The sequence below is a fragment of the Gossypium hirsutum genome, chromosome D08 (assembly GCF_007990345.1).
Source record: "Gossypium hirsutum isolate 1008001.06 chromosome D08, Gossypium_hirsutum_v2.1, whole genome shotgun sequence".
In the NCBI taxonomy this organism is placed as follows: domain Eukaryota; kingdom Viridiplantae; phylum Streptophyta; class Magnoliopsida; order Malvales; family Malvaceae; genus Gossypium; species Gossypium hirsutum.
The window spans coordinates 60128163-60155474 of record NC_053444.1 but is presented as its reverse complement, the minus strand read 5'-3'; the positions used below and the strand labels follow the sequence as shown (position 1 = coordinate 60155474).

At 32.4% G+C, this 27312-nt stretch overlaps 2 protein-coding genes and 1 pseudogene across 2 annotated transcripts; 1 reads left to right on the top strand and 2 right to left on the bottom strand.

The window, feature by feature from the left end:
* Window positions 1-5209: 5209 nt before the first annotated feature.
* Window positions 5210-11799, bottom strand: LOC107930061 (ubiquitin carboxyl-terminal hydrolase MINDY-1). Its single transcript, XM_016861620.2, has 12 exons — window positions 11385-11799; window positions 10814-10932; window positions 10622-10728; window positions 10446-10533; window positions 8205-9279; window positions 7868-7922; window positions 7670-7751; window positions 7419-7499; window positions 6593-6697; window positions 6460-6509; window positions 6052-6169; window positions 5210-5410 (listed from the first exon to the last, which is right to left on the bottom strand). The coding sequence occupies exons 1-12, from the start codon at window positions 11629-11631 to the stop codon at window positions 5327-5329; spliced, it is 2211 nt and encodes a 736-aa protein (XP_016717109.1). The 5' UTR covers window positions 11632-11799; the 3' UTR covers window positions 5210-5326.
* A 3525-nt stretch (window positions 11800-15324) lies between these two features.
* Window positions 15325-16938, top strand: LOC107929996 (protein STAY-GREEN homolog, chloroplastic). The gene is made up of 4 exons (XM_016861551.2): window positions 15325-15750; window positions 15831-16004; window positions 16100-16267; window positions 16366-16938. The coding sequence occupies exons 1-4, from the start codon at window positions 15640-15642 to the stop codon at window positions 16645-16647; spliced, it is 735 nt and encodes a 244-aa protein (XP_016717040.1). The 5' UTR covers window positions 15325-15639; the 3' UTR covers window positions 16648-16938.
* Window positions 16939-23278: 6340 nt separating this feature from the next.
* On the bottom strand, window positions 23279-26607 carry LOC107930022 (protein FIZZY-RELATED 2-like; annotated as a pseudogene).
* Between the last annotated feature and the right edge of the window lie 705 nt (window positions 26608-27312).

Sequence of the window (27312 nt, the reverse complement as noted above, 5' to 3'; positions counted from 1 at the left end):
ATCAAACAATTTGGAGGTGAATGGCTACTCTGATTCAAACTTTTTCAGCAATGTTAATTCACAAAAATCAATATCAGGTTACATATTTATGTTTGCTAACGGAGCTATATCTTGGAGGAGTGTCAAGTAGTCCTTAACTGCTACTTTCACTATGGAGGCTGAGTTTGTTTCATGTTTTAAGGCTATCTCACATGGAATATGTTTGAAGAGTTTCATATCTGGGTTTAGATTTGTGGATTCAATTTCTAGGTCGTTGATGATATATTGTGATAATTCAGTTGCTGTCTTTATGGCTAAGAACAACAAAAGTGGAAGTCGAAGTAAACATATTGACATTAAGTATTTAGCCATAAGGGAACATGTTAAAGAAAAAAAATACTTAATGTTCCCTTATGGCTAAATACTTAATGTCAATATGTTTACTTAATGTAAAAAAATACTTAATGTTCCCTTATGGCTAACACTGAGCAGATGTTAGTTGATCCTTTGACTAAAGGCATGCCACCACACAAATTTAAGGATCATGTTGTCATTATGAGACTTGTTCCCACCTTATAAATTTTCGTTATAAGAACGATTATAAAGAAACTCTGTTAAGTTTGTTGTTTGTCATATTTTGTACTCACATTAATTTGATTATTTCGAAAAATATCACTAAAGTTTGGAGTTGGAATAAACATTGGGTTTATTCATTAAGAAATTTGGGCTAAAGCTTGAGACATGATATAATGTGATACATGGAAGATACTACTCAAATTCTAAGAGAAAATATCGCCATGATTCATGCATTATGTTTCCAATTTAAGTATTCATGAGCAATACGAACCAAGTGGGAAAATGTAGGACATGCATTTGTTTCGTATGAACGCTCCCCACTTTTGCTGCCTAACTTCCACATCTTGTATGTGTGATAGTGGGAAATGTTTTGGTGGTTTTTGATAGGGACTACCACCATAAATACCCTAAGCATAAGGTCCCTAAGCACCAAAAATAATAATAATAATTCCATCTAATGAGGTTTTCGAGTGCTTAGAAGACTTTAGCGATTTTTTTGTTTTCATATAGCTAAATTCGATGTCCTCGTCGGTTGTTTGACGCACTCGACAGTGGTGTTACAACGTCTGCATTTTGACATTTGGTTCAAGCAATAGCCGGAGGTATTTATGTTCGATCTTTTCTGCTGTAGTTTAACGTTTAATTTATGCTTACAATGATAAGCGATAATTTTATCTATTTTTTATACATGAATTTTTAATAATTTTTAAAAGAATATACATAATATATTTAATATATAAAAAATGTTATAAAATGGAAGAATAAAAATAAATTACCCAAAATTATTAAAGGATAAAAATGTCATAAAAAGAAGATTACCCTAAAATCTTACATTATTTAAGAAAGAGTTGATATTAAGACTGTCTTTATGATCTTAGCGCTATTGGAAATAATATCATCTGCTCAAGTTAATCTTTATGAATCAAACATAAAAATATTATGTTAAAAAGCAAGATTATCACTGAAAATATAAGACAATTTCAACAAAAACACATTTTAGTGGCTTTTTCATACAAATAACCTAAAAAATTAATTAATTAACAAGGACTAAAACTTATTTAAGAAATTGACTTGATTTTTATAATGGCAATCATTGTTGCTTGACTAATCGACGATACCACTCACTTTTTTCCTCAATCATTTCCTTATCATCATATTTTTTAAAAAAATTTTGATGTCGTCACTATGTCAGACGGTATTAGTATATATTTTTTAAAATACTCATAAAAATACGAATATTCACGGTAGAAAAAATATATTTTTAATGAGTGTTATAGGTGTGGAGAAAAAATACGGGTATTTTTCAAAATACCAGTGAAAGATATAAAAATATTTTTTTTCTTTCTCTATCATAAATACTCGTATTTCCACAGGTATTTTAAAAAATATATACGGGTGTCGCCTAACACAATAATGACACCAAAAAAAAATCTTTTTTAAAAAAAATAGGATGATTGAATTATGATTGAGGAGAAAAGTGAGTAATATTATCGGTTGATCAAATGGCACCGATTATCACTATAAAAATCAAGTTATTCTTTTAAATAATTTTTTGTCCAAATCATTTTGTTAATTAATTAATTTTTTTAGGTTAATTGTATTAGAAAAAAAAAGCACATTTTAATTTATGAAGTTTTTGGTTTGGAAGAGCAAATGACGTAAATTCCAAAGAAAGAAGTGAGAAAAGGTAAAGCATCGGCGTTGGGAGGGGTGGTGGAAGTAGAAGAAGGGTCACCGTCACAGCTGTAGCTTTGTCCTATTCCCGAACCTAAGATTGCGACAACCTCAGCCTCAAGGGACCACCCTATTTTTATTTTTTTCTCCTCGGTTTTTTTTTTAAAGTTATTTATACCTAACTAAACAAAACAGTGGTCCCCTCCGCTCTATAAAGAAAGTATACATTAAATAAATTAGTATGAATTTGTTGTAAAAAGAATTAGCATGAATTAATCCATTTAATTCCATATACATGAAAAAAGAAGAAGAGAAAATTACAGGTATTTTTTCTAATATTTTAGATTAATGTGTGGGTGTTGTCAAAATCATCTACCCCACAATATATCCTTTCATATGCTTTTTTTTTTTATTTTATCCTTTAAAGTCAATAATCAATTAATCATGATTTCCGGGATAGGACAAAAAAAGCGTATGGTTTTATATAATTATTATTGTTATCCAACTACCCTATTAAATTATAATATAATAATGTGCTCTACTTGTCTGATTTTTTTACATCAGTTGCTATTATTTATATTTGCATTTTTAAAATTAACTTAGTTTATGTAGATGTACTTTTAAAAAAATTTACTATGTAATTGTTATATATGTGTGGAAATTATACAAATTTATTTGTAAAGTTTTATATTAGTAAACTAAATTAAAATAGGGAGAAAAATAAACATTTTAAAGTATAAAATTCAATAGCATATGAAAGAATTATCTAACTATGCATGTGAATAAAAATTTATTAACTAATAATTTTTTAGTTGAAGTGGTAGTAGCCTCACCTCATAAGGGTGAAAACACAAGGTTGAATATGGGGAAGCACACTTGCTGGAAGGATCTTATCTTTAATGCTCTTGACTCTAAAGGGGTTTGTCTCAAATCTAATGTATCTCTATTTGGTTCTAAGAAATAGAAATCATTTTTGTTGAGGGGAGATCAACTCCTCTAAGAGAAGTCTTCGAAGTATTGTCCACAAGGATGTTGACCCGTTCCCTCAACAATAGAAGGTATTGTCCCCTAAAGGAGGGTTTTGTCTCCCCGCGAACGATTCACGAAGGGGGCATATCACCCTTGGTGAGATTCGAACCCCTAACATTTGAAATATCGGTCACTTGTTGGGGTATATGGTACCACTTGAACTTCATAACCCAAGTGGTACGATACACCCTAATAGGGTCAGGAGTTCAAATCACATCAAGGGCTAAATGTTTATGTCGCATCTTGGTGGATGGTCATACACCTACGTACAATCAAGCTGTCCCTCAAGAATAAAAACACGCCCGATTCTTTTCAGAGAAATCTTCAAAGGGTTGGCCTCGGAAAAAACATTTGATAATTAATAAAATACTAAAACAAACATTTGGTTGAAAACTTTAAAAATGATTTTTCCTAAATGAAAATGAAAATATATGAAAAATAAAAAATACTATTTTCACTAAAAATGTTTTGTAAAAATAAAAAACTTTTAAAACAAGTGTTTGAACTTTAAACTTAATTAAAGAATTTACTTTGATTCATGATTTATCATAAACGAACTAGATCAATCAATTGAACTAAAAATTAATAGTCCAAATAGTATCCCAAAATCAGGCAAGACTAAACATATAAAAACTTGTTCCATTAAAAATTGTTTAAACTGAATTTAAATATTTAATTTTATTGTTATAATTTATAAAATAAATTTATGTTTACTTTTTTCTATTTTCAAATTTATAGATTTATTTTATAATTATGGAACCGACATTTCAACAAAATTTGATCCAACTACCAATTGTTTTTCAAATTTGTTTCTCAAGTTAGAAACACAAGTACGAAAGGCATTTTCATCATAAATGGTAAACTTTTATTTGTATTCACCAAATTTGTTTCAATTTTAAAAATAATAAAACCTATTTTAAAAAAATAAATAAAAATAAAAGTTAAAAAAAAAAACAAAAGCAATTTACCCGTATTTTGTTTAGAATATAGTGCACTTTGGTTTAATCCAATCATTGTGCAATATCAAATTTTAAATATATTTAAAATATCTAATTATTTGTTTGATCTAAAAATCTCAAGCATTAAATACATAAAATAATGTTTCTTTAAATTATACATATACAATGAGAGCTACATTATGTAGTGATAAATAGAACTAGAAACTCCGCAAACAACAATGATGTAATAAATATAAAAATATTATTTCTTGAAATCCAAATTATTTTCAATGCAAAACAACATGAATTCAAACGTTTTTATACTCTAATTCAAATATTAAAATGAAGTTGCACCATTTTTGCTTTTAATTTACTTGTAAATTTTAAGAAACGCCACGATAATTTCTCAAAATATAAATAGTAATATATAAAATTAGAAAAATATAAATTGAACATTCTCTTATGATATGTATATATTGTTGTCACTCATGGCGTCCAGTGATAAGTCAATTTTAAGAAGATAAGGCCCAAAACCAATGGTCGGCCCTGACACTACAACAAGCCAATTGATGTTTGACCAGTTGGAAGATGAAAATCGAGTTTTGACCAGAGGCACAGAGAGAGAAAGAGATCAAACCACCCTACACCTGCATTTATATATCACCATCATCCCATCCATCCCACTCTTTTCTTTCAAAACTTAAATCCCAAATGCTGTCTGTCAATTTGTTTTACGCTACATCACCATCACTCCCCCACCCTGTCCCAAATCCCTCATCTCAATTTATTGTTCCCCAGGGCTTCTCCTGTTTCCACACACACCTATTCCAATCACATAAATACCAATAACCATGCTCAACCTGCCTTCCTTGTAATTGGGACCACCCAACTTCCATTTGATTTATCAATCATCTATATATGATGCAGCCGTGGACTGATGATATAATTTTGCCCCCTGTACTTCCCCACTTTTTACAGTAAATTACTTCCCTCATCTAAAATCACAGTATGTATGCGGTTAATCAAGGGTTTTATTAGTAGTGTCGAAATACCAATTGAACCACAAGACACATATCATTATTTACAGTTCCAAGACTCTTCCTGAATGATGCTTTAAAAACCAACCAACCTCACATCACAATACACTTTTCTTTTGATTTTGCATCTTGCCTTGGCATTGAAGATGACGGGCTCCTTCCGCTGTTTCTTGGCACCTGCAAGACGCCACTTCTTTTATTCAGAATTTAATGTTCCATAAACAAAGTTGATCTATGAATTGAAGTCGCTCTATCTAATGTAGAAGTGCATAATAATAGTAAAGGATTAATTAATAATAGTTGTTAAACACATCCTATAAGTCATAACAAGCCTATTAAAGTCATACCATCTACTCTCCATCTTTCAGGCAACTGTTTAGATTATATACAAGTCAGACTAGCATTTAGGGTACTAACGGAAAGCCCAATTTAGTCCCAATTATATTCAACTCTTTCAGATATACTTACTATAGGCATATCTCTTCCATCAAAACAGTTTACTTTCTGAACAAATAATATTATTATACAACAATAATTTTCATGTCAGTTACGCTTTGCCTTGCATAAAAGTTGGAAAAAAGTGAGGATGGAAAATTCTTGTACCCCAAAAAAACTATTAAAATTCATAAACACTTTCCTATCCTTAACGCTAAGCAAAGCCTTACAGGCCCAGGTCAGTCCAGCTGAGTTTGAGAAAAGAAAGCTCATCACACCACAAATCAATGCAAACATTCCAGATGCAAGGGCCAGGAATTGGAGATCAGACACTAATATGATACTTTTTTCATGATATCTAGAAGGAAGAGGGAATAAGATACCTGGGGACCTGTTACTAATCTTGAACCACCAACAACCGGAGGTTGCTGCACATTCTGACGCTGTGGCTGTTGTTCAAACTCCTGTTGTTGTAAAGCTATTGCGAGCTGTAAATCTGAGCTGTGGTGATATCATCGTAGAATCAATAACCACTAAACATGTTTATAGAAAATTTTAATTCATGCAAGAAATATTAAAAAAGATATTTTAACACAACTGGCTTTCCAGATGATAAACACGGGATACAACATTTCAGAAATATTATCAAACGTCTAATATCCACAAAAGAATGACTTCCAATATGTAAAAAAGATTAATCACTGAGGCTAATTAGAAAGTACTGGCATCAAGAGAAATAATTGAAGAAGAAAATAATGTAAATACACATAACCAAAAGTTAGTATAATTACGTTATATCCAATCCACCTTGTGCTGCATTATCAATGCGGGCAATATAGTCCTGCAGAAGGTAATTCTTATGTAAGTTTCATTAAAGTCATTAAATCGACATTCATAATACTCTTGCCAAAGGGAAATACATACAGCCGTACTAGCCATAGCATTTTGTTGATCCCAAGCACCATTGGTATGACTATCCATCTTGAATTCTTTGAAGTTGCCAGTCATAAATAGTGTGTCTCCATTGACCTGAAAGCACGGGTAAAGTTTTGGATACCAAACTCAAAAGAAACAAGAACAGAAATGAAATAGATTAACAACAGTAAGAAGGTACGAATTTAAAATTTTAATATATTTAGCAAAAAAAATTCAAAAGTTTTTTTTATCATATTAGGAAGTTGAAAAGGGCAAAAAATATAAAAGAACGGAGAAAATGCATCATCAAATGAAGACCATTTAAAGGTATTAGTACTGTGGAGTATGTATAAAGAAGGAAAAATCTATATCTGAAAAGCAGTTTTCTATTTCTTGTCACTTAGGCATAGTTGTTTACATATGAACTTTGTTTACCGCACAGCATGGAGAAAGATCTAGTTTTTTCTCAAAGCACAATATGTAAATTCAGGGGTAATATTCTTCCCTCTGTTCATATTATAGTCGTTACAGTCAACAAATAGGAAAATCCACAGACCATAGCTATAGCTAGAACTTCCTTTCCAAAGACTAAAACCACTGGCGGGCAAAGATTTTTGTTCTCGCTTATTTATTATGTTTTCCATTACTTTATAATGCTAAAGCAAAAAAGACCAGTTAAACATCATGACAAACTTCAAGAAAAACAATATACTTTGAGCCTTCAAATAAGCAACCGTATAAACATTCCAACTTTACCAAGTTTGAGTACAACATAAATGACACCCAAAACTCAAAGAAATGATTCTTGGTTAAGGTCTCAAGGTAATAATTTTACCTCATTTAGTTTCTCCCACACCAAATCAGGCTGATTTAGATAGCCTTGGTCAGTAGCTAAAAGATAAAGTTCACCGTCATACTGCATGAGTTTCATCAAACCAAGAAATAATTAAAATAGAGCAATAAAGAAACTGATAGAAAAATTGGCCTATTAATTTAGTAAATTTGTTCAAGAGTTACAAGCATAATTAGCAATTCATAGACAGCTATAAGCAATAAGTCACAGAAAAAGTCACTCCAGCTCCTAACCTTAAACATGGTGCTGAAATGATTATTACGAAAGAAAACACAAAGCTCTCGTTCTTTAAGACCATCTTGTAAGCAAAAAAGCCTGCAAAATATATTAATAGTCACTGAATGGCAAGCTTCCTCATGCCATAAAAAAATAATGATGTACTCAAAAGTAAATAAGATCTTTAAAAACCGATAAAAAGCTACTCAACATACCCATAAAAGGTCAACTGACTGGCATTGTTCTTCAAGAAGTTTCCAATCAACTCCCCTGTATAGCATTAAGAAAATAAATACTAGGTCATCTCACATAAAACACATGAAAATATCTAAACAGAAAAGTCCATTTGGATAAAAAAGGACTTTTAACAATTTAAAAAAACTGAAATGAACAAGCGAATACATTAGTTTTCCCTTATATCAAATTTTTAAGTAAGCAACAAGCAACCAGCAAAAGGTAAATAGCAAACACAACAAAGAAAGAAGCTAAAATTGATAAAAGAAAGATAACCACATTTTAGATTTACATTTTTTATAAGGTGCACCTACTAACCTTGCTGCAGAGTGATTTCATCTTTAGACCTCATATCGGAGTCCTCCACAGATGTTTTGCCAGCTTGTTTTGCAAGAACTACCTCACCTTCATATATAGGCTCCCGGTCTTGATATGTTGTTGTTATTGAATCTAATATGCAGTCCTCACCTTCATATATCGGTTCACTTCCATCAAGACTAGAAGTGAACACTTCAGGCACATCTAAATGATGTATTCTGCCACTAGATGAATCTGAACCAGCATTCTGTAAAGACACGGATGATTCTTCAGTCGTGTCACAACCATTCACATTATCTGGAATGTCAAGAGCATCAGTTGCAGATGTGGATTGTATCTCAATATTTCCACCCCCTTGTGAAATTTCAGTATTTTTTCCATCTGCAGAAGCAGTATTTTTTGCAAGAGAAATAGTAACTGCATTTTCAATCTGGAGCAATTCATCAGCACTACTCCCCTTAACAACCATTGTTTCAACATTTTTCTCCTCGACCACATCATTAGAAAGGGTAATATCCCCAGATTTAACATAAAATGACTGATCCTGATTAATACCATCAGTCTTTAGCAACTCTTCTTTTGAGACGGTCTGAAAACATGTCTTACCAACACTATTATTGCTCAAGGAAATACAATTATCTGAAAAGGATGGTTCATGCTGGTGCAAGTTCTGATGTTCAGCACTTCCGTCCCCCTCTTGTTTATCTACAGAATCTACAGAAACAGGGTTGTTTGAACACGATCTTATATCTAAACTGCCAGGATCACCATTTGAGGTTGGCAATTCAGCCTCTGATAATTTCAAGGCTATCATTAGCTCTGCTTCCTCCTCAAGATCCCCTTTTCTTAAGCTTTGCTGGTCAGAAACAGAACGAGGAGAATCATCAAAAGATCTCGTTTTTGACAGGCAGGGAGAGGGAACTCCTAAAGTGGCAGTTGTTGCAGCAGCAAAATCCACACAATCTTCAGAGTTGTTTTTGCGTGAAATCTCCATATTTCGAGTTTCCAATGCGACAAGCTCCCCCATAATAGCATTATAGGATTTTGACCCAATGGCACTAGCAGTTTCATAGTCCTGGCACATGTGTACCATGACAATAAACCATCAAATACTAGACCAAATAATTTGTACTACATAATGTGCGATTAATCAAAAATCAAGATGTGCAGGTCCAAACCTTGTAAGCTAGGTCTAAGCAGGATGGACGTCTCAGAACATAACAGAACAGTGATATAAATGGCTATAAGAAATGAGATGTATAATACGAAAAGAAAAAAAAAATATAATAATCTAGAAAAGCAAGCAATACAATCTGATTATAAATGAACATACAAGCATGCATAATCAGAAAACCCATAAAGCAATGCATGTAACATATCCATAACGGGACTTAATCCATCTCAAACATTAGAGATTTGATAGACAAAAAAATTTAATGTCTAATGTAACTTGAACCATAACACAAATGTCTAGCCAAACAAGCTACAGACCCAACTTGAAATGGTTTGTGGTCATAAAACCTACATGAACCCTTGTTAACAATGAAGTACAAATCAGTCCATCAATCCCACAAGAGCCCAACTACCTAGCTCATTCATCTGGAGGTAAGCTGCTGGGACAATTGAAAACATGATTTTGTGTACAAGGGTTACTCATATTTGTCTTGATCGTTAAAAATATGGCTGTTATGCACCGTTGACCATACAACAGAGCCATAGTCAAGATCATACAAGAAACTATACATTCTTTGGCATATTTTTTCAACAGTTGGTGCCCCAGCTTGGAAAATTAGATAGAATAACAGAATTCAATATGCTTTATGGTGCACTAGCAAATGCTCCTTTGTCCAGCTGCAGTTTTCTACACAATCATATTTACAGCTGCTATATCTAAAGCCATTAAAGCGCCGTTATTACAAATAGTAAAATAATAGTTCATACTATAATGAAGTGAAATACCCAAAAGGCATATAATCGGTCAGAAAGGGAAGATTTTAGTCTGTTGGCAGTATTCATGGGGACCAAGAATACTGAGAATCTTATTTAACCTATGTACTAGGCACATAACAAGCTTCCTTGAGTAACATGAGGAGCATGGCAGGATTATTGATCTGAAATGATGTGGATGCAGACGACAGTTATATAATCAACAAAGGCAGTAACAACATATAAATGCAATTCTTTCTTTTGGAATACACGATTCTTATTAGCTTGAGAATACTTGCTATGCACTAAGCATACCTGGGGATCAACTATCCAACCATGATAAAGGGGAATATCAAGCAGATCAAATATGGCACACTCTGGAGTGAACTCAAAGTCATCTATTCTGCCAGTTGTACACATAATTCAATAAGAACTGAAGAAAGAGGCCATTTATAGAAAAAAATGAGAGAGAGAGAGATGAAAAGACTAACCTCCTGAATTTAATATTCACATCAATCCCTGTAGCAAGGCGCGGAAGTAAATCAATAGCATCTGCAATATTCTGCTGTTGGTTTTCTACATACCCTGCATCTTTATTCTATATGCCAAAAGGATTTATAAGTATCATCCTACTGTAGCAGCAACAAGCAGATGAGCTGAGCATAATAAAGGAAAGAAATTACATTGACATTACTGTTAGAATCAATCAGGCGGTCAGCTACCAGTGAAAGCAATTTCTCCTGTGAAACTTCAGCTATATCAGCACTCAGGCTCAAATTGTTCCTTAAAAGGAGAATATTACCTGTCACAGCCCCCAACAAGTGTTCATTTTCAAAACTTAATTACCTCCAACTGTAATTTGCATAAAATTAACAATATAGTGCAATTAGACTTTTGATCATGTTTCAAATCCAATTTCCAGACAGAAAATGTCATTTCCAAAATCTTCCTTTTTCTACTTCAATTCACGGTCTAAGGTCTTCCACAAACAGCAGGAGGAACAGTAAATTATTAAAAGATAATCAGAACATTCCAAATGATCAAAAAGATCGATAATAAATCGCTCCGGCAACAATCAATACGCAAATCGAAATTCTCCAACTTCCTTTTCACTAAAACTACAAACCTAAGAAGTCAACCAAAGATTAAACTAAAAAAAAAATCTAAAGAAATTCCAATCCGAATCACCTAAGCAATACAATTAGAAAACAATCAAAATCTAAAACCCTAGAAATGGAAAGAAAAAGGACTTACAGATGGCAAGGAGGGGGCAAGGTCCATTGTCGTTTTGGAGAATAATAGGCGTAGTACGACCTAAGAACTGGATTGGCTTAGTCTTGTGCAAGCACTCTTTAATTCCGTCTTGCTTTTGTTGTTCCTGATTCTGTCCTTCGTTCACTGCTACTTCCTTCGATTCACATGCCGAAGAAGCCAAAGTCAAAGGTGAAGAAGAAGAGGAAGCATCAGCAGCAACAGGAGGAGGTGTAGCAGCTGCGGCCATTTTTCCTTTTTTCTTTTTACTTCTGGTTTGAAACAATTTGATCACGGAGAAATATTTACTACTGGATGAAACAAGAACGAAAAATATAAAGTGTTTATTTACACCAGTTTCTCTTTCTAAGAGTATTTTATAGGCTTAATGCCCTATGTAGTGACAATCACAAAAAGCAAGGCGATTCAACGGAAAGAAAGTGAACCATTATAAGGTTCTTTTAATTTTGACGGGCAAAACCAATGTTTTCATTTTCTTTTTTCTTTTTTCTTTTTAATTTGGATATTAATTTTACTACTTAATTAAAATCTCATCAAGTGGTTGGATTTAACAATAATGTACATTGCACACCCAAAAAAAATATAAGTTTAAACTTTAAAATAATATTATTAGTTAAGGTAGCAATAAACCCCGAACATGCATATTATAAAAAAAAATCTCATATACTTTTTTTTATCTATTAAATATCAAATTATTGTTCACTTTCTTACAAGTAATCTAACAAAATTGTATAAGATGATTTAGGAGGTTACGAAATATATTCATGATATACTAAAAGTAAACAAAAAATATTTAATAGCATTTTAAACTCATAAATATTTTTTATCAGTGTCTAGAATGAAAATACAAAGAAAAATGAGAATTCCATTTATTTTTATACAAAAGTAACCAAGGGAGATATTTGTTCAAACTCAAATTTTTTACCTATACTTAAAAAAATTTTATTAGGTTGAAAAATGATTTTGGAGAAAAAAATTCCATGAGTAAGTTTCGAATTTCATGTCAATCATGTAACATGTTATAGGTGTTGACTTTGAGAATTTGATTTATTTATTTATATATGGAATAATGCGTTTCAAGTTCATGTAATGTATATACCTTAGCAACCAAGAAAAGGAAAAATGGTCAAACTAGTAACGGTTAACATTAGCCACATAATTAGGTTTAGTTTTTTTTTTCTTTTTACGATTTTGAGGCCACATCCTATCCCAGGGTGCTTACGAGATAAAAAAGTATTTTTGAGTAAAATTTAAAATTTTATGTTTTTAGTTGTAGTTAAAAAAGCAATTTTGTAAGGTTTTTTTTATTTTAAAAGTATTTTTAAAAAGCTTAAAAATATCTTGTTTAGTAATATTTTTTATCCCAAAAATATTTTTTAGAAGCAATACTAAACGCACTCTAAATATTATTATGAGACAATTTAAAATTAGATTACTGTTATAGATAAAGTTTTAATTTGGTTGGTATTGATATTATTGTCAATACAAAAAAATATGAGTTCAAACACATTCAAGCGCATTTATTCTTTGAGGTAAGATTATAGTTAGTACTAAGCTTTGTAAAAAAAAATAACTAGATTGTTTTTTAAAAAAATAAAATTAAATTATGTAATTATGTGATAAATAATAATTTAGTTGAAAGGGGAATTTACCATTTCCAGCTTTCTTATTTCGGTAGCTGATGTTGGTTGGTTTTTGACTTTGAAGACCCATTATCCCGAATAAAGCTTGGGTTTTCGTCTTTGATTCGGCCTTTCCACCCTGCTAACCAAACCAATAAATCACATAATAACCAAATGGGATATGAATTTTGGTGATGGACCTCTCAAAGGCAGAGCCAGCAACCAGTCATTGTTTTCAGGACTTGGCTTCTCACCAAATGTTGACATATCTTTATAAATATGTGAAGCAGTTTATTTACGTGGTAATCTTTTAATCTAGGCACCTATATTTATACCCTTCATTACTTACACTACGCCGGCCACCTTTTACGTCTTCAAGGCGTAATTCATTGCCACAATTATAACTTTACTTTTATGTATTAAATTGATATTTTTTTCTACTAAAAATTTTTCCAGAAAACTTAGTTATAAACTAAATTATTAAAACAATTTGCACACACCAATAAAACAAACACCCTTAATCTCATACAATTCATATTATATGTCTTACTTAAAACTGCTTTGAAAATTTATTTTTAAAAATTTACCAAATCATTTTTAGTAAAATAAACAATCTAAATAGAATGATTTTTCTTTTAAGCTTTGCGTTAGACGGTTTGCGGCACTACTCCATCAAGCCTCAGACCTCAGCCAAACTAAGGTCCTTTTCACGGCTATTTGAAGCCCAGCTTCTGGTCTGACTACGTAACAAATAACAGTCGAGATTTGGGCCATCCACACAATAAATATATGGATATTCTCTTTTCTTTTCTGTTTTTTTTAAATGTTTTTATTTCGTGATGGAGGTTTTTTATTCTTTTTATAAAAACGAATATGAACAACGTGGAGAAAATGGTACACACTTTTATTTGATCTCTTCGATATAAAACAAGGCAGTACCGCATAAGTGGATGTTTGGTTTTTTATTGAAATTGGTGGATACTGGTATCGGTTTATTCTTTTTAATATATGTATATGAAAAAATTATTAAATATTAAATAAATATGAAATATAAAATATTCACAAACCAACTATGCATAATGTTGATATCAAAATTGTACGAAACAAGTCAATATGATTGATATAAACCTGAATTTTAATCTGTGTAAGAAAAGAAATTGATTGTACAAATTTATTATTAGAACTATGCGCATTAACCGAATTCACTGCGAAATGGCCTACACTAGTACAAAGAAGAAGGACAGTGTTTTTGATAAAATTTTCATAACAATCCCTATATTATATTTTAGACTGCATATTTATCTTTTTATTAAAAAATGGGTAACTTACCTATACATCAAGAGTATTGAATAACACAATTTTAATGAGGAATTATTTATCTCCATTTAGGCTTTGCTTGGGAGAGTGAAAAGATAAAAAATTGGAAGAATAGAAAACTAAAAAGATGAAAAACATATATTTTTTTCCGTAAGTGTGTTTGGTAGGAAAGATGAAAAAATGGAAAGAACATGTAATTTTCTTTTCATTCATTACTTGGTAGAGTTGAAAAAAAGAAAAAAAATAAAACATTTAAAAAATGTATAATTTTTAACTAACAGATGCATCTCTATCATTTTCTCTCCTCTTATCTTTTCAATTTGGAAGAATTAATTTTAATACATTAGATAAAAAATGATTATCCCTCATATTTTCTTTCTTTTCTAATCAAATACCTTTAAAATTTATTTTTCTTCCACTTAGCCACTCCTTTCTCTTTATCTCTTCACTTACCCACCTAATCAAGTTGTGCTTATTATTTTTGGTGGGAAAACTAAAATGCAATTTAATTTAGAATATAAGAATTGCTCCGTTCTCTTAAATATATGCCATCGTTATATTTTTAGGCTAAAATTTAAATATTCCATATACTCACGTTAATTATTTAATTACTTATTTTTTATTATATATTATAATGACATTTGAAAAACTTATAGTTTATATATATTAAAGTAAATAATTTATATTAATTTTATACGACAAATAAAAACTATAATAATAATAATGAGACCCCCAAAATCACATTTTCCAGCTAACCTTACACGACAATTGAAATATGGTAGCTCTCAAATGCCAAATATTAAACTAATGAAATAAGTGTCACTAATAACATCTTTTAACGAGGGTGTGACACCCGCACTCAACACGTTACACAAACCAATTCATGTGTCATTGTCAAACAACTCTTTGGTCGTTTTTTTTAATTTGTCGCCAACTGACTACAATTTGATTATATTATTCATGTGTTTGTTTTTTTTTAATTGAAAAATGAACATAATATTTAATCTCAAAACCCTTCCCCAAACGCAATTCCAATCAATGGGATCTTCAAGTTGGCTTACCAGACAAGCAAAATCAAAAGCTGAAAGCAAACAAAAGTTGCCAAAGTTTCCAAGTCTCACTCTCCTTTTTTCTTTGTTCCTCTCTTTCTTTTTGGCTAATAATACTCTATCTAGTACCTACTTATCTTGGTTTACTGTTTTGGGGTTTAGCCGTTTAGTAGTATTTCATTGTTGAATAGTTTTTCTTGGTTGGGGGGTGCTGCTTCTCTCCATCAAAGTTGGAGATTCAAGATTAACATGGGAACTTTGAGTTTTGCTCCGATTCTGCCTACAAAGCCAAGACCTTCAGTCTTTGAACAAAACAAGTCTAGAAGAAGATCCAAGAAGAAGAATCTACCTATTGTTCCTGTAATCTTTCCTTTTTTTTGGGGGGGGGGGGACTTGGGAGATTATATATTGGTTTGACGTGTTGGAATGGATTGAAACAGGTAGCAAGGTTGTTTGGGCCAGCTATATTCGAGGCATCAAAGCTAAAAGTTCTGTTTTTAGGAGTGGATGAGAAGAAGCACCCAGGGAAGCTTCCCAGAACTTATACACTTACACATAGTGATATAACATCGAAACTTACCTTAGCGATCTCACAAACCATTAACAACTCTCAGGTAAATCTTTTTATAGCATCATAACCCATTTCTTTAAGTTCTTTTTATTATTATTTAGAATTAAAAAAAACAGGGGATTTGGGGTTTGATTACAGTTGCAGGGTTGGGCGAACAAATTATACAGGGACGAAGTAGTGGCTGAATGGAAGAAAGTGAAGGGAAAAATGTCACTACACGTCCATTGTCACATAAGCGGAGGCCATTTCCTCTTGGACTTGTGTGCTAGACTTAGATACTTCATCTTCTGCAAAGAACTACCCGTGGTATCTTTTTTGATCATTCATTTTTTGTTGATATTCTTTATTATCATTTCTCTGTATTTATTATTTAATCTTCTGGAAATTTTTTTTTAAAAAAAAAGGTACTGAAGGCGTTTGTCCATGGAGACGGGAATCTGCTAAAGAACTACCCAGAATTACAGGAAGCATTGGTATGGGTTTATTTTCACTCAAACATTCCGGAATTCAACAAAGTAGAGTGTTGGGGTCCACTAGTGGAAGCTGGGTCCCAACAAGGAGGGAAAAAGCAAGAAATATTGGCAAGTAACTGGGAATTGCCTCATCCATGTCCAGACAACTGTGACTGTTGTTTTCCACCGATGAGTTTGATCCAATGGTCACAAGAGCTTCCCCACCAAAATTAAAAACATCATGGGTCCCAGTCAACTGCAGCGGTTACGTCTACTAATCTGGAAACTTGATATTTAATTTCAAAATTATAAGATCATTGCTTACCATTCATTTATAGTAAACATGTGTGTTGTCAAGATGTAAATATACAGAAGTCAGTTTTCTTAAAATACTTCACTTCAAGTAATAGATCTTTTTCAAGGGGATGTGTTTAAATACCATCCATATGCTTGCTTTTAGCGGACCAGCTACACTTCACGTCAAAGTGTGCCCATAATTTTTTTAATGAATATTTGGCTTTTATATTTTGTTTTTTTTATGAACGATTTTGTGTAATGTACCCCTAAGTTTTTCATTCATAAAATTATTATTAATTAAATTTTATTATATCGTAAAATTTTAGTAACGATGTTATTAAATGAATTTTAATTTTTAAATCAGATAAATAGAGAGATTAATGTTTAGTTTAACAATGCTAAGTATATTAAATAAAATGTTTTAAGAGCTTGAAAAAAGTACTTTTCAAAAGTAAAAAATTTTAGCTTTTTTTATTCGGAAAAGAAAGGATTACATGCAATATGGATGTCACATTATCTTATCATTTTTTTAATAATTTAATATCATATTAATATTTTCATCTTAAATTTTAATATTTTCATATTAGAAAAAGTCAAATCTAATTAAAAATTCTAAAATTTAAAATTAAATTGTTAATGTGGTTTTAAACTATTAGAAAGAAATAATATATTTGTTTCATACAATTTTTTTTTCACACTTACTTTTTATCCCAAAAATATTTCTTAAAATAGTGTTAAAATAAGCGTAAGTTCTAGGAAATAAAAGTTGAGGGACTGAAGCTTAGGGACTTAGTCATATTTAAACCTATTTAAAATATTAATAAAGTTAAAATGATACGTTAAAATACATCAATATCAGTATATATATAGGGCAAAATATCAAAAAAAAGCCCTATTTTTTTTAAATTTATCGAAATGGGCCCGGTGTTTTATTATTTACCGGAATGGGTCATTTTCTCCGAAATCGCGTCCACGTCAGCGCGATGTCAAGGGACGTGTCAGAACATCGCGTCCACGCCAGCGCGCTTTGCTTACGTGGACAAAATCGCTCCTACGAGGACACGATTTGCTGACATGGACGAACAGTTTATGTTTTTTAGCTTGGAAAACTTAGAAAGGCCATAACTTTTGGCTCGGTTATCCGATTGAGACGATTTTTTTATTTCGAATAAATTTTCGAGATCTACGCGCTGACAAACTGCTGAAGGCGGTTTGCCGCAGTTTTCTTCGAAAAAGATCCTTTTTTGCTTAAATTTTGATTTTTTCGGTTTAAAATTGAATTTTGAAACATTCAAATCATTATTTTCCTTATTTATTTGAAGTAAACACCGGATTTTTGTTACATAATTGTTGTATTATTTTTTCTGATTTGACACGTGTATGGAATAGGTCCGATAAATCGTTAGAACGTAAGTAATATAATTAAGATAATAACAGTATTTCTATAATATGTCAATTAATTAGTTTAGCTTAGTTGGTTAAGATGTTTGCTCTTTTCCTTTAATACCTTATACAAATGAAACCTTATACAAATTCAAATAAAGTTTACTAGAAAAAAAAAGGGGGTACAATCACTTAACAATTTACATTAATCAAAATTGATGGTTAGATGGAGTTGCTTGTAGGGTGAAACATTATGGTGCCCTTGTTGAGTTCTGGGTGGTTGGTGACGGTCTATTTGGAGCTTAATGTTTTCCTCCTTCGAACCTGCATTTTCATCATCTATTGACGAACCTTGGGGTGTATCAAAGTAACCCGAAAAATCATATGTCCTAAAGGTTTGACATGTAGGTGTGAAGTACTAGAGTGCAGAGCTAAACATATCATCTATCACTGATGACCCCAATTGTTGATAATAAGAACTGGAACCAAACATTTACGTATGATATGAGTAGCCTTGGAACTCTAACACAAAACTGTTACTACGCAACTCTAGATGATAAGAACTAGTCTGGATATTCATGTACATGAAAATTCATACACATGTTGCGATTATGTTTGTGTATGAACTGAGTACTCATTATCCTTTACATTATCTTCGACAGCTATAGGTTTGGGCCCAAGAGTAAGAGGCGAGTGTCTTCAGTGAGGATGGGAGTGACTCAGTACACTTTGTTGATTTCCTCATCGGTGCATGTGTCCAGGGACTATCATCAACCACCAATCAAATACGACAACCTGTTTTCTATATACCATCATTGGTAGTGGATCGAGGGCGTGAAATCCCCCACACAAGAGTCCATTTGAGGCCTCCTATCCAACCAAGCATTCCACATTATGATCCATTATTGATGCTCAAATTTTACATTTTTTGCATCTTTTCCTCTCTTATTAATGTCGTGGACATTGTCAAAGTTGACTAAAACGTCTAAAATATCTTGCTTACACCCGAATTGTCGCAGAACCCAGTCCCCGTTGTACCATTCAACAGTTGAAAATTTTAGGGTAGGTGTTTTAATGCACCACACATATGAATGGTGACAAGCCGACTAAGGAATTACACCTGCAACATATGACATCCATAAGAACTGCACAATTAATATCATGATTATAATGACATGAATAAAATAACATAACTAAAATAATAAATGACATGACTATAATTTTATTTTGAAATAAGTTTACCTCATCTCCAGTGTATGCCTCAATCATTTGTCTATACAATAGGGTTTCTGACTTTCCAATCCCCGAACAAGTACACCATCTAAAAGAAAACAAAATTGCTAGATAATATTTTCATAAAAAAAATTTTAATCAATGTTTTAAATTTTTTTTACCTATTTACAAGTGGGAAATCATATTGTTAGTGACTCAATGATGCCAAAAATGTCATTTTACCTATATCTTGTGTATCGTGCTTTGTCGCCCGACAAAGCTCCCAATACAACATTGCTAATACTGTTGAACTCCAACTATACGAATGGGCAACTTGAAAAGTCTGCCAACATAAACAAGTACCAAGTGGACTTTATTATTACATGAGTCTGACGTGAGTACCCTTATCAGCTCCGTTATATACACCCAAACAGTGCACATCTTCCCCCACTTAGAGACAATACTTAGTAAAGTTTTGAAATTTTTCTTGAGTTAAGAAAATTTTAAATTGGTAAATTTAGCAACACCATCACCCGATAATCGTCCAAGCAACTGATAGCAAAGTGACACAGGTTTGATCACTTTACTTGAACCTGTGGCTGTAGCTTCGTCAACTAGGAGCCTAAGTTGCAATGCAACATATTCTAAGGTGATGGTGCACTCCCCATATAGCAAATAAAATGTGTGGGTCTTTGAGCACCACCTCTCAACCAAGGTCGATATCAAGTCAGCCCTAAGCTTAAACATCTTAATCAATGCCACTGTTTCAAATCTCGCGGCATCCAAATATGGGAAAATACGTTCGTCTAGTAGGTAGCTCAGACCATGGACACACACTCTCAAGATGTGGTACTCACCTTATCCATAACAAATTACCATATTAGTTAAATATGTCAATTAAAAAAACAATGACGTGCAAATTTATAAAATACTCGTGAACAGCAAATAACAATTTTTTTTACCGACACATTAATCATCATGGTAGTGTAATTGGTTGCTTTAATCAATAAAATCATTTCGATATATGCAAAAAAAATGAATAAAAATGTAACAGCCCACCCGACATAGACTGTATCAATATGTTGTTTGGCACATAGTTGAATAAGCCAGGGTAGAAAAAAGATGAGGTTGGTAAATTCTCCGTTAAGTGTCTAGGTGACGTATTGCGTGGATTCAACATTTGGTGGAATTCGTCATTTTGGTGGACTCTTTTGGGAGACAATTCACCAACCCTAGATACTTTAGGGTGAACTTATTAGTTCGCAGATCGATAGTTTTATTTTCTGTGTTTTAGTGTGAAAACTTGACTTGGTGAGTATCATTAGAGTTTAGTTGAGGTCTAATTAGGATTCAACTAGAGTACTGTAGATGACAGTTTGATGTGTTTTGGTAGCTGGATAATTTGTTTAGTTGACTTGTTTTAGTGTGAAAGCAACGTTTTACTACTCACTAAGTTGATTAGTGGTAGTAGTTATGTTTGGTAGATAATTAGGTTTCAAAATTTTAGACAAGTCTTTTCTCGGGTTTCAAAGGTTATAGTGGGATTTTCTGACTCTCCCACTAAGCTTTGTCCCCGCCTATATATGGATGCCGATAGTCAACATGTTTCACCTTTGTTTTTTCTCTGCATCCTTTTCTAAGTCTCTATAAATTTTTAAGGTATCTTCATCAGAGAAGGCAAAAGAGGTTCTAGTAGCTAGTCAAAACGCCATTGTTAAGTACCAGCTTACTAGTAATTTCTGGAAAGCCTTTAGGTTGTTGTCGAAGGGATTTACGTTTTTGCATTAGTGCATGTATGATTAAATTAGATAAATGATCTGATAGTCATAATTGTTTCTTATTTAGCTCAAGAAGCTAGTGAAGGTTTGTGCAATCGAAGCAAAAGACAAGTAGAGTAGATTCTATTCTAAAGCTTGTTGGTGAGTTCCTTTTTACTTCCTTTGGGTTATGGTATTTCCATGATATGTAGGTTGTGTACGGTAAGTTGTCTCTACTGTAAATGAGTCGTTGTGTTGTGTCTGGATGCGTGTGTAATAAACCAACGTTGTATGTGTGAGCATGGTCATTTTCGAGGTAAGAACACCCTCCTTATTGCACGAACCAAGTACCAGAAAAATTGTTATATATGAAAATATAGAAAGGAAACCTGCTTGTAATGCCTCGAGTAAGGCAATTATATTACAAACCAGATTGATAAATCACGGCTCAGCCTTGCGGGAGAATATGTGTTCAACTTAACAAGGATGATATGAATATGAATACGACTGAATTGTGATTCTAAAATCTAAATTATAGGTCTGAGGCTGACACAAGGAAGAGTCATTTGTAAGCTTGCATAATTGTGAGAGTTACGCATGAGTTGGCAAATAGTAAACGCCCATATACTGTGTGATATTTAAATTGACAATATGATCCCGCCAGTGAACTGTAGAAAACATTATTGAGTATTGCGTCTATACGATAGAATCTCACGCATAAGTTTGTTTTTCTTATGGGTATTGATACTTGTTGAATAGCGGTATTTCTATAAATTGTTGCATCCATTTTTGGAACTCACTAAGTTTAATTAAACGTACTCCGTTACTTATCCTTTTTCAAGCGTATTTCTAGTAGAAGAGGAATCAGTTGAAGGGGACTACGCCGGATCTGCGATTACGAGTGAACCACTTGTTTATTTTTGTATTATGCATGACTATTTGGCGGATGACGTATACATACGTTTTGCATCTAACTTTTGAAATTATCTTTGTCGTTTGTATTATTCTATCTTAAAAAGAGAATTGCCCCTCACTATGGAAGGGTACGCCAAACTCCCTTGATTTGTATTTTATGAACTTATCTTTTATATGCATATGCCTCAGCTAAGCAGTGGTTGGATAATGAGACTTCTCTTGTATAATTCTTAATATTTTCTTTGAAGACGCAATATTGAAAGAAAGAATAATAGTTTTAAACTTAAAGGGAAACCTTCATAACTGTTTTATCAAAGATTTAACTTAACTCGAAAGATTTGAAACCGTTTGTAACGCCCTAGTCCGTTGGGGAATCTATCTAGCTGTTTGATACATGTCATATCTTCTTGACGAGCTAAGGGGTGTTACAAAATATATCATTTTAAAACAATAATGTTTCCACATAATGATATTTAGCACCCATTTTTCGTAAATAAATTTATTTTTGTTTTATTTAAATAAAATATCCACATAATAATATTTATCACCAACTAAACAAAAAGTTACTAAATAAATTACCTTAACTCGGTTGTTTGCAATTGAAATATTCTATTCTATGCAAAATAACATTAAAACATAAGTATCTTTATTAATATATATATATAAACATAACTAATCTAGTAAAATATAAATTACAAACATACAAAAATAATAATGAACCAATAATGTCAATCACACATAACTAGAAATGGTTTCACAAGTTGACACAAAATACTAACAAATAAAATATAAACATAAATATATAATAATATAATCTTAAATATTAAAAATAAAATATAAACATATAATATACAAACTATTATTACAAAAAAAAATCATGCCTTATCATAATCTTTTCCTAAAACTTCAACACAAATAACACAAACAATTCTTTTCTTACTCTTTTTTTCTTTTCAATTTTTTTTAAATTCCCATCCAGTGCTATCAATGTGTTAAATAACACCACTTTAAAAAATAATTTTTTCTTACACGTATAGTATTTTAATATTTAAAGAAAATACTCATCTTTTTATGTTGTCTAACTAGTTGAAAGCATTCCTTAAAAAAATTTCAGCTAGAATGAATGTCAAATGATAAGATGCTTTTTAAGATGGTGTTTCTAGCTTGTCAAATGATAAGATGCTTTTTAAGATGGTGTTGTTTGACACGTTAGTGAAAGAATATATTATTTTTGTAATTAATCTATCACCTATCATATTTTTGTAATTAATTTTTTATATTATTTAGATAAAAAAACAATATGGAAATTGTGCACCTCTTATTAAGATGGATCACAAAAAGAATCGTGCTAAGAACAAGTAATATCACCTCCCTCTATACAATAAATCTCTATTTTAATCATTGAACCAAAAAATTCTCTATTTTTAATCAAAAAATAAAGAATATTGGGATTCATAATCTAGCCACAATTTACTTCTTGAACCTGCTCCACATTTCTACACTTTACTACATTTTGTGGGTTGGTTCAGGCTGACAAGTTCGGTAATTCAGAGAGCATGAGGAATGCTCCCACCATCTCTTCATGAAATCTGATAATTCAGAGCACGATTTAGAGTCAACGAATTGAGGTTCGTCCAAAAGATGATGCTCCTATTTTGCTATCAGTGTTCTGTTTAAAAACATCATGTCGACAAATATATTAGTTGCTTTATAAACTTTTGGCTAGCAGACAGTTTGCATACAAAACAGAACAAAAGTAAGCATTCAACAGTATTGAATAGAAATCAGCTTTGTTGAGCAAAAATGTATGCCATTACCTGAGATTTAGAGGCAGGGAACAACCTCCAAAAGCAAAGTGTCTCATCCCCAGATCCCGTAACTATTTTCTGCAAGGAAAAAAAATAAAAGAAAAAGTCATTTCACCATAGGAAAACCATGTACGCACAAATAAAGCTCAACTATAGAGTAGAAGGTGAGGGTAACCATGAAGCGTGGGAAAGCAACCTACCTGTCCATCCGGAGAGATTGCGAGATAAAGAACTCGAGTTGTGTGGCCCGTGAGAGTAGCCAACTGCATCATTACAATAAAATTTTAGAAAGGAACAAAAGTAGATGATGAGCAACTATTATCAAATATACACTATTTTTAAACTTCGCATACCTTTGACATGGTAGGGTATCTCCAAACAATTATATGGTCCTGGGAAGATCCATGAGTACTGACAAGTTCATTGACATTCTTAGGCCACACAAGATTGCTTATCTGTCATGCATAAAATGGACATTATAACTGTAAACTCCAGTATTAAGCACTTAGGCACAAAAATAAACTAGTGGCATCTCTGTTCGGTGTTTTTTCTCATTCCATGCACGTGTAAGGACAAATTAAAGGGGCACGATATGATAGAGACCAAAAAGGAAATGATCACCTGACAGCCAGTGTCCAAGCAGCTCAAGTGTGTGTTAGTGGTTGTATCCCAGAATCGAATACAACGATCAGTTGCACCACCTCCAGATGCAAGAAGGCCATGCCGATGGGGAGACCATGCAATTGCTTTTACAGCAGCGGTATGCTCACAGTGTTTCAGGACAGGTTGAGTTGAATGTTGATTCCAAACAAGAAGCTGCATATGGTTGAGAGATTCCCCATTCAATCAGTTCAAAAATTGAACAATATAATAAGTATATATAGGAATAAATTACACAGGGAAAAGAACATGTATTACATACTCTGTTCTCATTACCGCCTGATGCTAGTTCACGGTCATCGTAAGACCACTTCAGTCCACAAACCTACAAATAGCCACCGGAGATTCAGACTCGAGAGTTCGGGAATAAGCACATAAAAATGAATGAACACAAAAAAAGTAGCACTATCATTCCCAAAATAACTAATGACAAACATTGGACGATGAATTCATGACAAACAAGAGAAAGAAGTGGCAATTATGAAATAAAAGGAGATGCATGTCAGAAAAATCTGAACGTTTGAAAAAATAACAAATATCCAGTTGTAATAGTATTTGTATAAATGCATATATACACAACTGTCAGGGCAAAAAATATATATATTGCTGAGCATGCTAAATCAAACTGAGTAAGAGTCTCACCTCATTCTTGTGTCCAACAAGCTTACTGGCAAAATCATCCCGAGCACGTATGTCTCTTTGAAGAATGCTCTTGTCATGACTACCAGAAGATAATAGAGAAGAGCTCCAAGCTAACACCCCAACACGTGATCGATGCCCTTCCATTGTTCTTACCCTGCGGCAGTTAGATGCATCCCATATCTACAAACAAAGTGATAGATATTAACTCACTGCATTATCCTATGTGCAAAAGACTGGAAGTGAAATATAGACAGAGGTTAGAAGACTCCAAGCAAAGGCGATAGTGGAGCAAGAATAATCTTTCAAGAAAAAAATATCCTATAACCAAACCTGAACTTGGCCATTGTTAGTTCCAACAGCAAGGTGAGTTCCACATTGAGCCCAACCAACTGAACAAATACTATCACGAATCCCCAAATCACACAACTTGGTAACCTTGTTACCACAAGCATTCCATAAATAAACACAACTTTCCAACCCCACAGCCAAGACATTGTTGGGTGACCAGTCCACCAAATTCAAATAGAAATCATCTTCCAATCCAGGTGCATCCAAAACCTAAAAAAAAAAGCATAGGAATAAATGTTAACCCAAAATTTTTTTATTAAAAAGACCCTACTAATTTTCTAATTTCAACCCAGTTTACCATAAAACGAATAAAGACCTCACCTTGTAAGGTGAGGTGGGAACCTTCCTGGGAGCTTTAACAGGACTATGGCTAATGCCAAGGCCCGACTCGTCATACCCTAAAGGTTGAAGCGAATGTAAAGACCGTTTAGTTTCAGTTTTGTACCGGAAAATATTGCGGGAAACCGGAGTACCCGGCGTATCGGGCCCAAACAGCGTGGCGCCTAAAGGCTTTGATAAGCAATAGAACGGTCTTCTTTTCCTTGGTCTGACGTGGGAGAATTGGAGATGTCGAAAAGTGCGAAATTTGAGCCGGATCTGCTGGGGATAAACCTATCAGAGTAAATTGTGTGCGACGGAGAGTTGTTGTAGTTGGAGTCGATCATGCGATTGATCGGCATAGTCGGAGTCGGAAGGTTTCCTGGATGGAGGATGTTAAGAATGTCAACACCGACTTCTCTTTTCTAGTCGAAGGTTGTGTCCATCGTGAGAGGGTGCAGCCAAAGAGAAGGGCGGGCTAGACCTGCAATTAAACAGGTCCTTCGGCTTTTGTACGAGAGTTCAAATCCGATGCGAAGCTGTTGAAGATGGAAGATTACGAAGGTAGGGAGGGATAAGCGGAGGGAAAATCCCTAGAAGTGATGATCTCTTTTTCACAGATATCTTGCTTCATCTTCAAGCACATCAAGCTCATATTAATTGCACTAGAATTAGAATTCTATCAAGAAAGAAACTGCAATAGAAACTTTTTACTGGAATTATCAATATATCCGTTATTATGCCGACTTTGTAAACCGAGGTATATAGTCCGTATCAGATCCCGCCATTATGTTCTTTTTTAATTTTTTAAGCGGTTAAATTTTAGTTTTTCTCTTTTTATTATCTATATTTTAATTTTTAATATAATTTGGTGGCTAATTTATCAATATATGCTTAAAAATATAAAAATTGAGAAACTATACTATTTTTTTAAAATTTATCTATTTTTGGAAAGAGCAAGGAAAACATATCCTTTTTAATAAAAATTGACAAATCAGTTTTTTTTGTCAAATGGTTAAATGTTAGTGTTTTTATCCTTTAGTTTTAGATTCAATTTCTCTCATACTCATATTTATATTTTTATTTCTTTATGTTTTAAACTTTTTTTTATTTTATTTAATATTTTCGACATATTAGCTCTTTTGGTTAGATGGTCAGATAACTATAATTTCATTCTTGAGTTTTAAGTTTGATTTCTCTAATAAGCATTTTAATATGTATTTTTATTTCATATTGTTTCAAGTTTTTTTTAATTAATGTTTATAATTAATAAATATATTGTTTTCAAGTTTTTTTATTTTTAATTCATCTCTCTTCTATTTATAAAATCAAATAATGGTTTAAACAATATATTTATTAATTATAAACATTAATTAAAAATAAATAAAAAAAGCTTGAAACAACATGAAATAAAAAAAATGCATACTAAAATGCTTATAAGATGAATCGAACTTAGGACTCAAAAATGAAATCACAATTATCTAACCATCTAATAAAAAAAACTAATGTGTCAAAAATATTAATTAAAAATAAAAAAAATCTTAAAACAACATGAAATA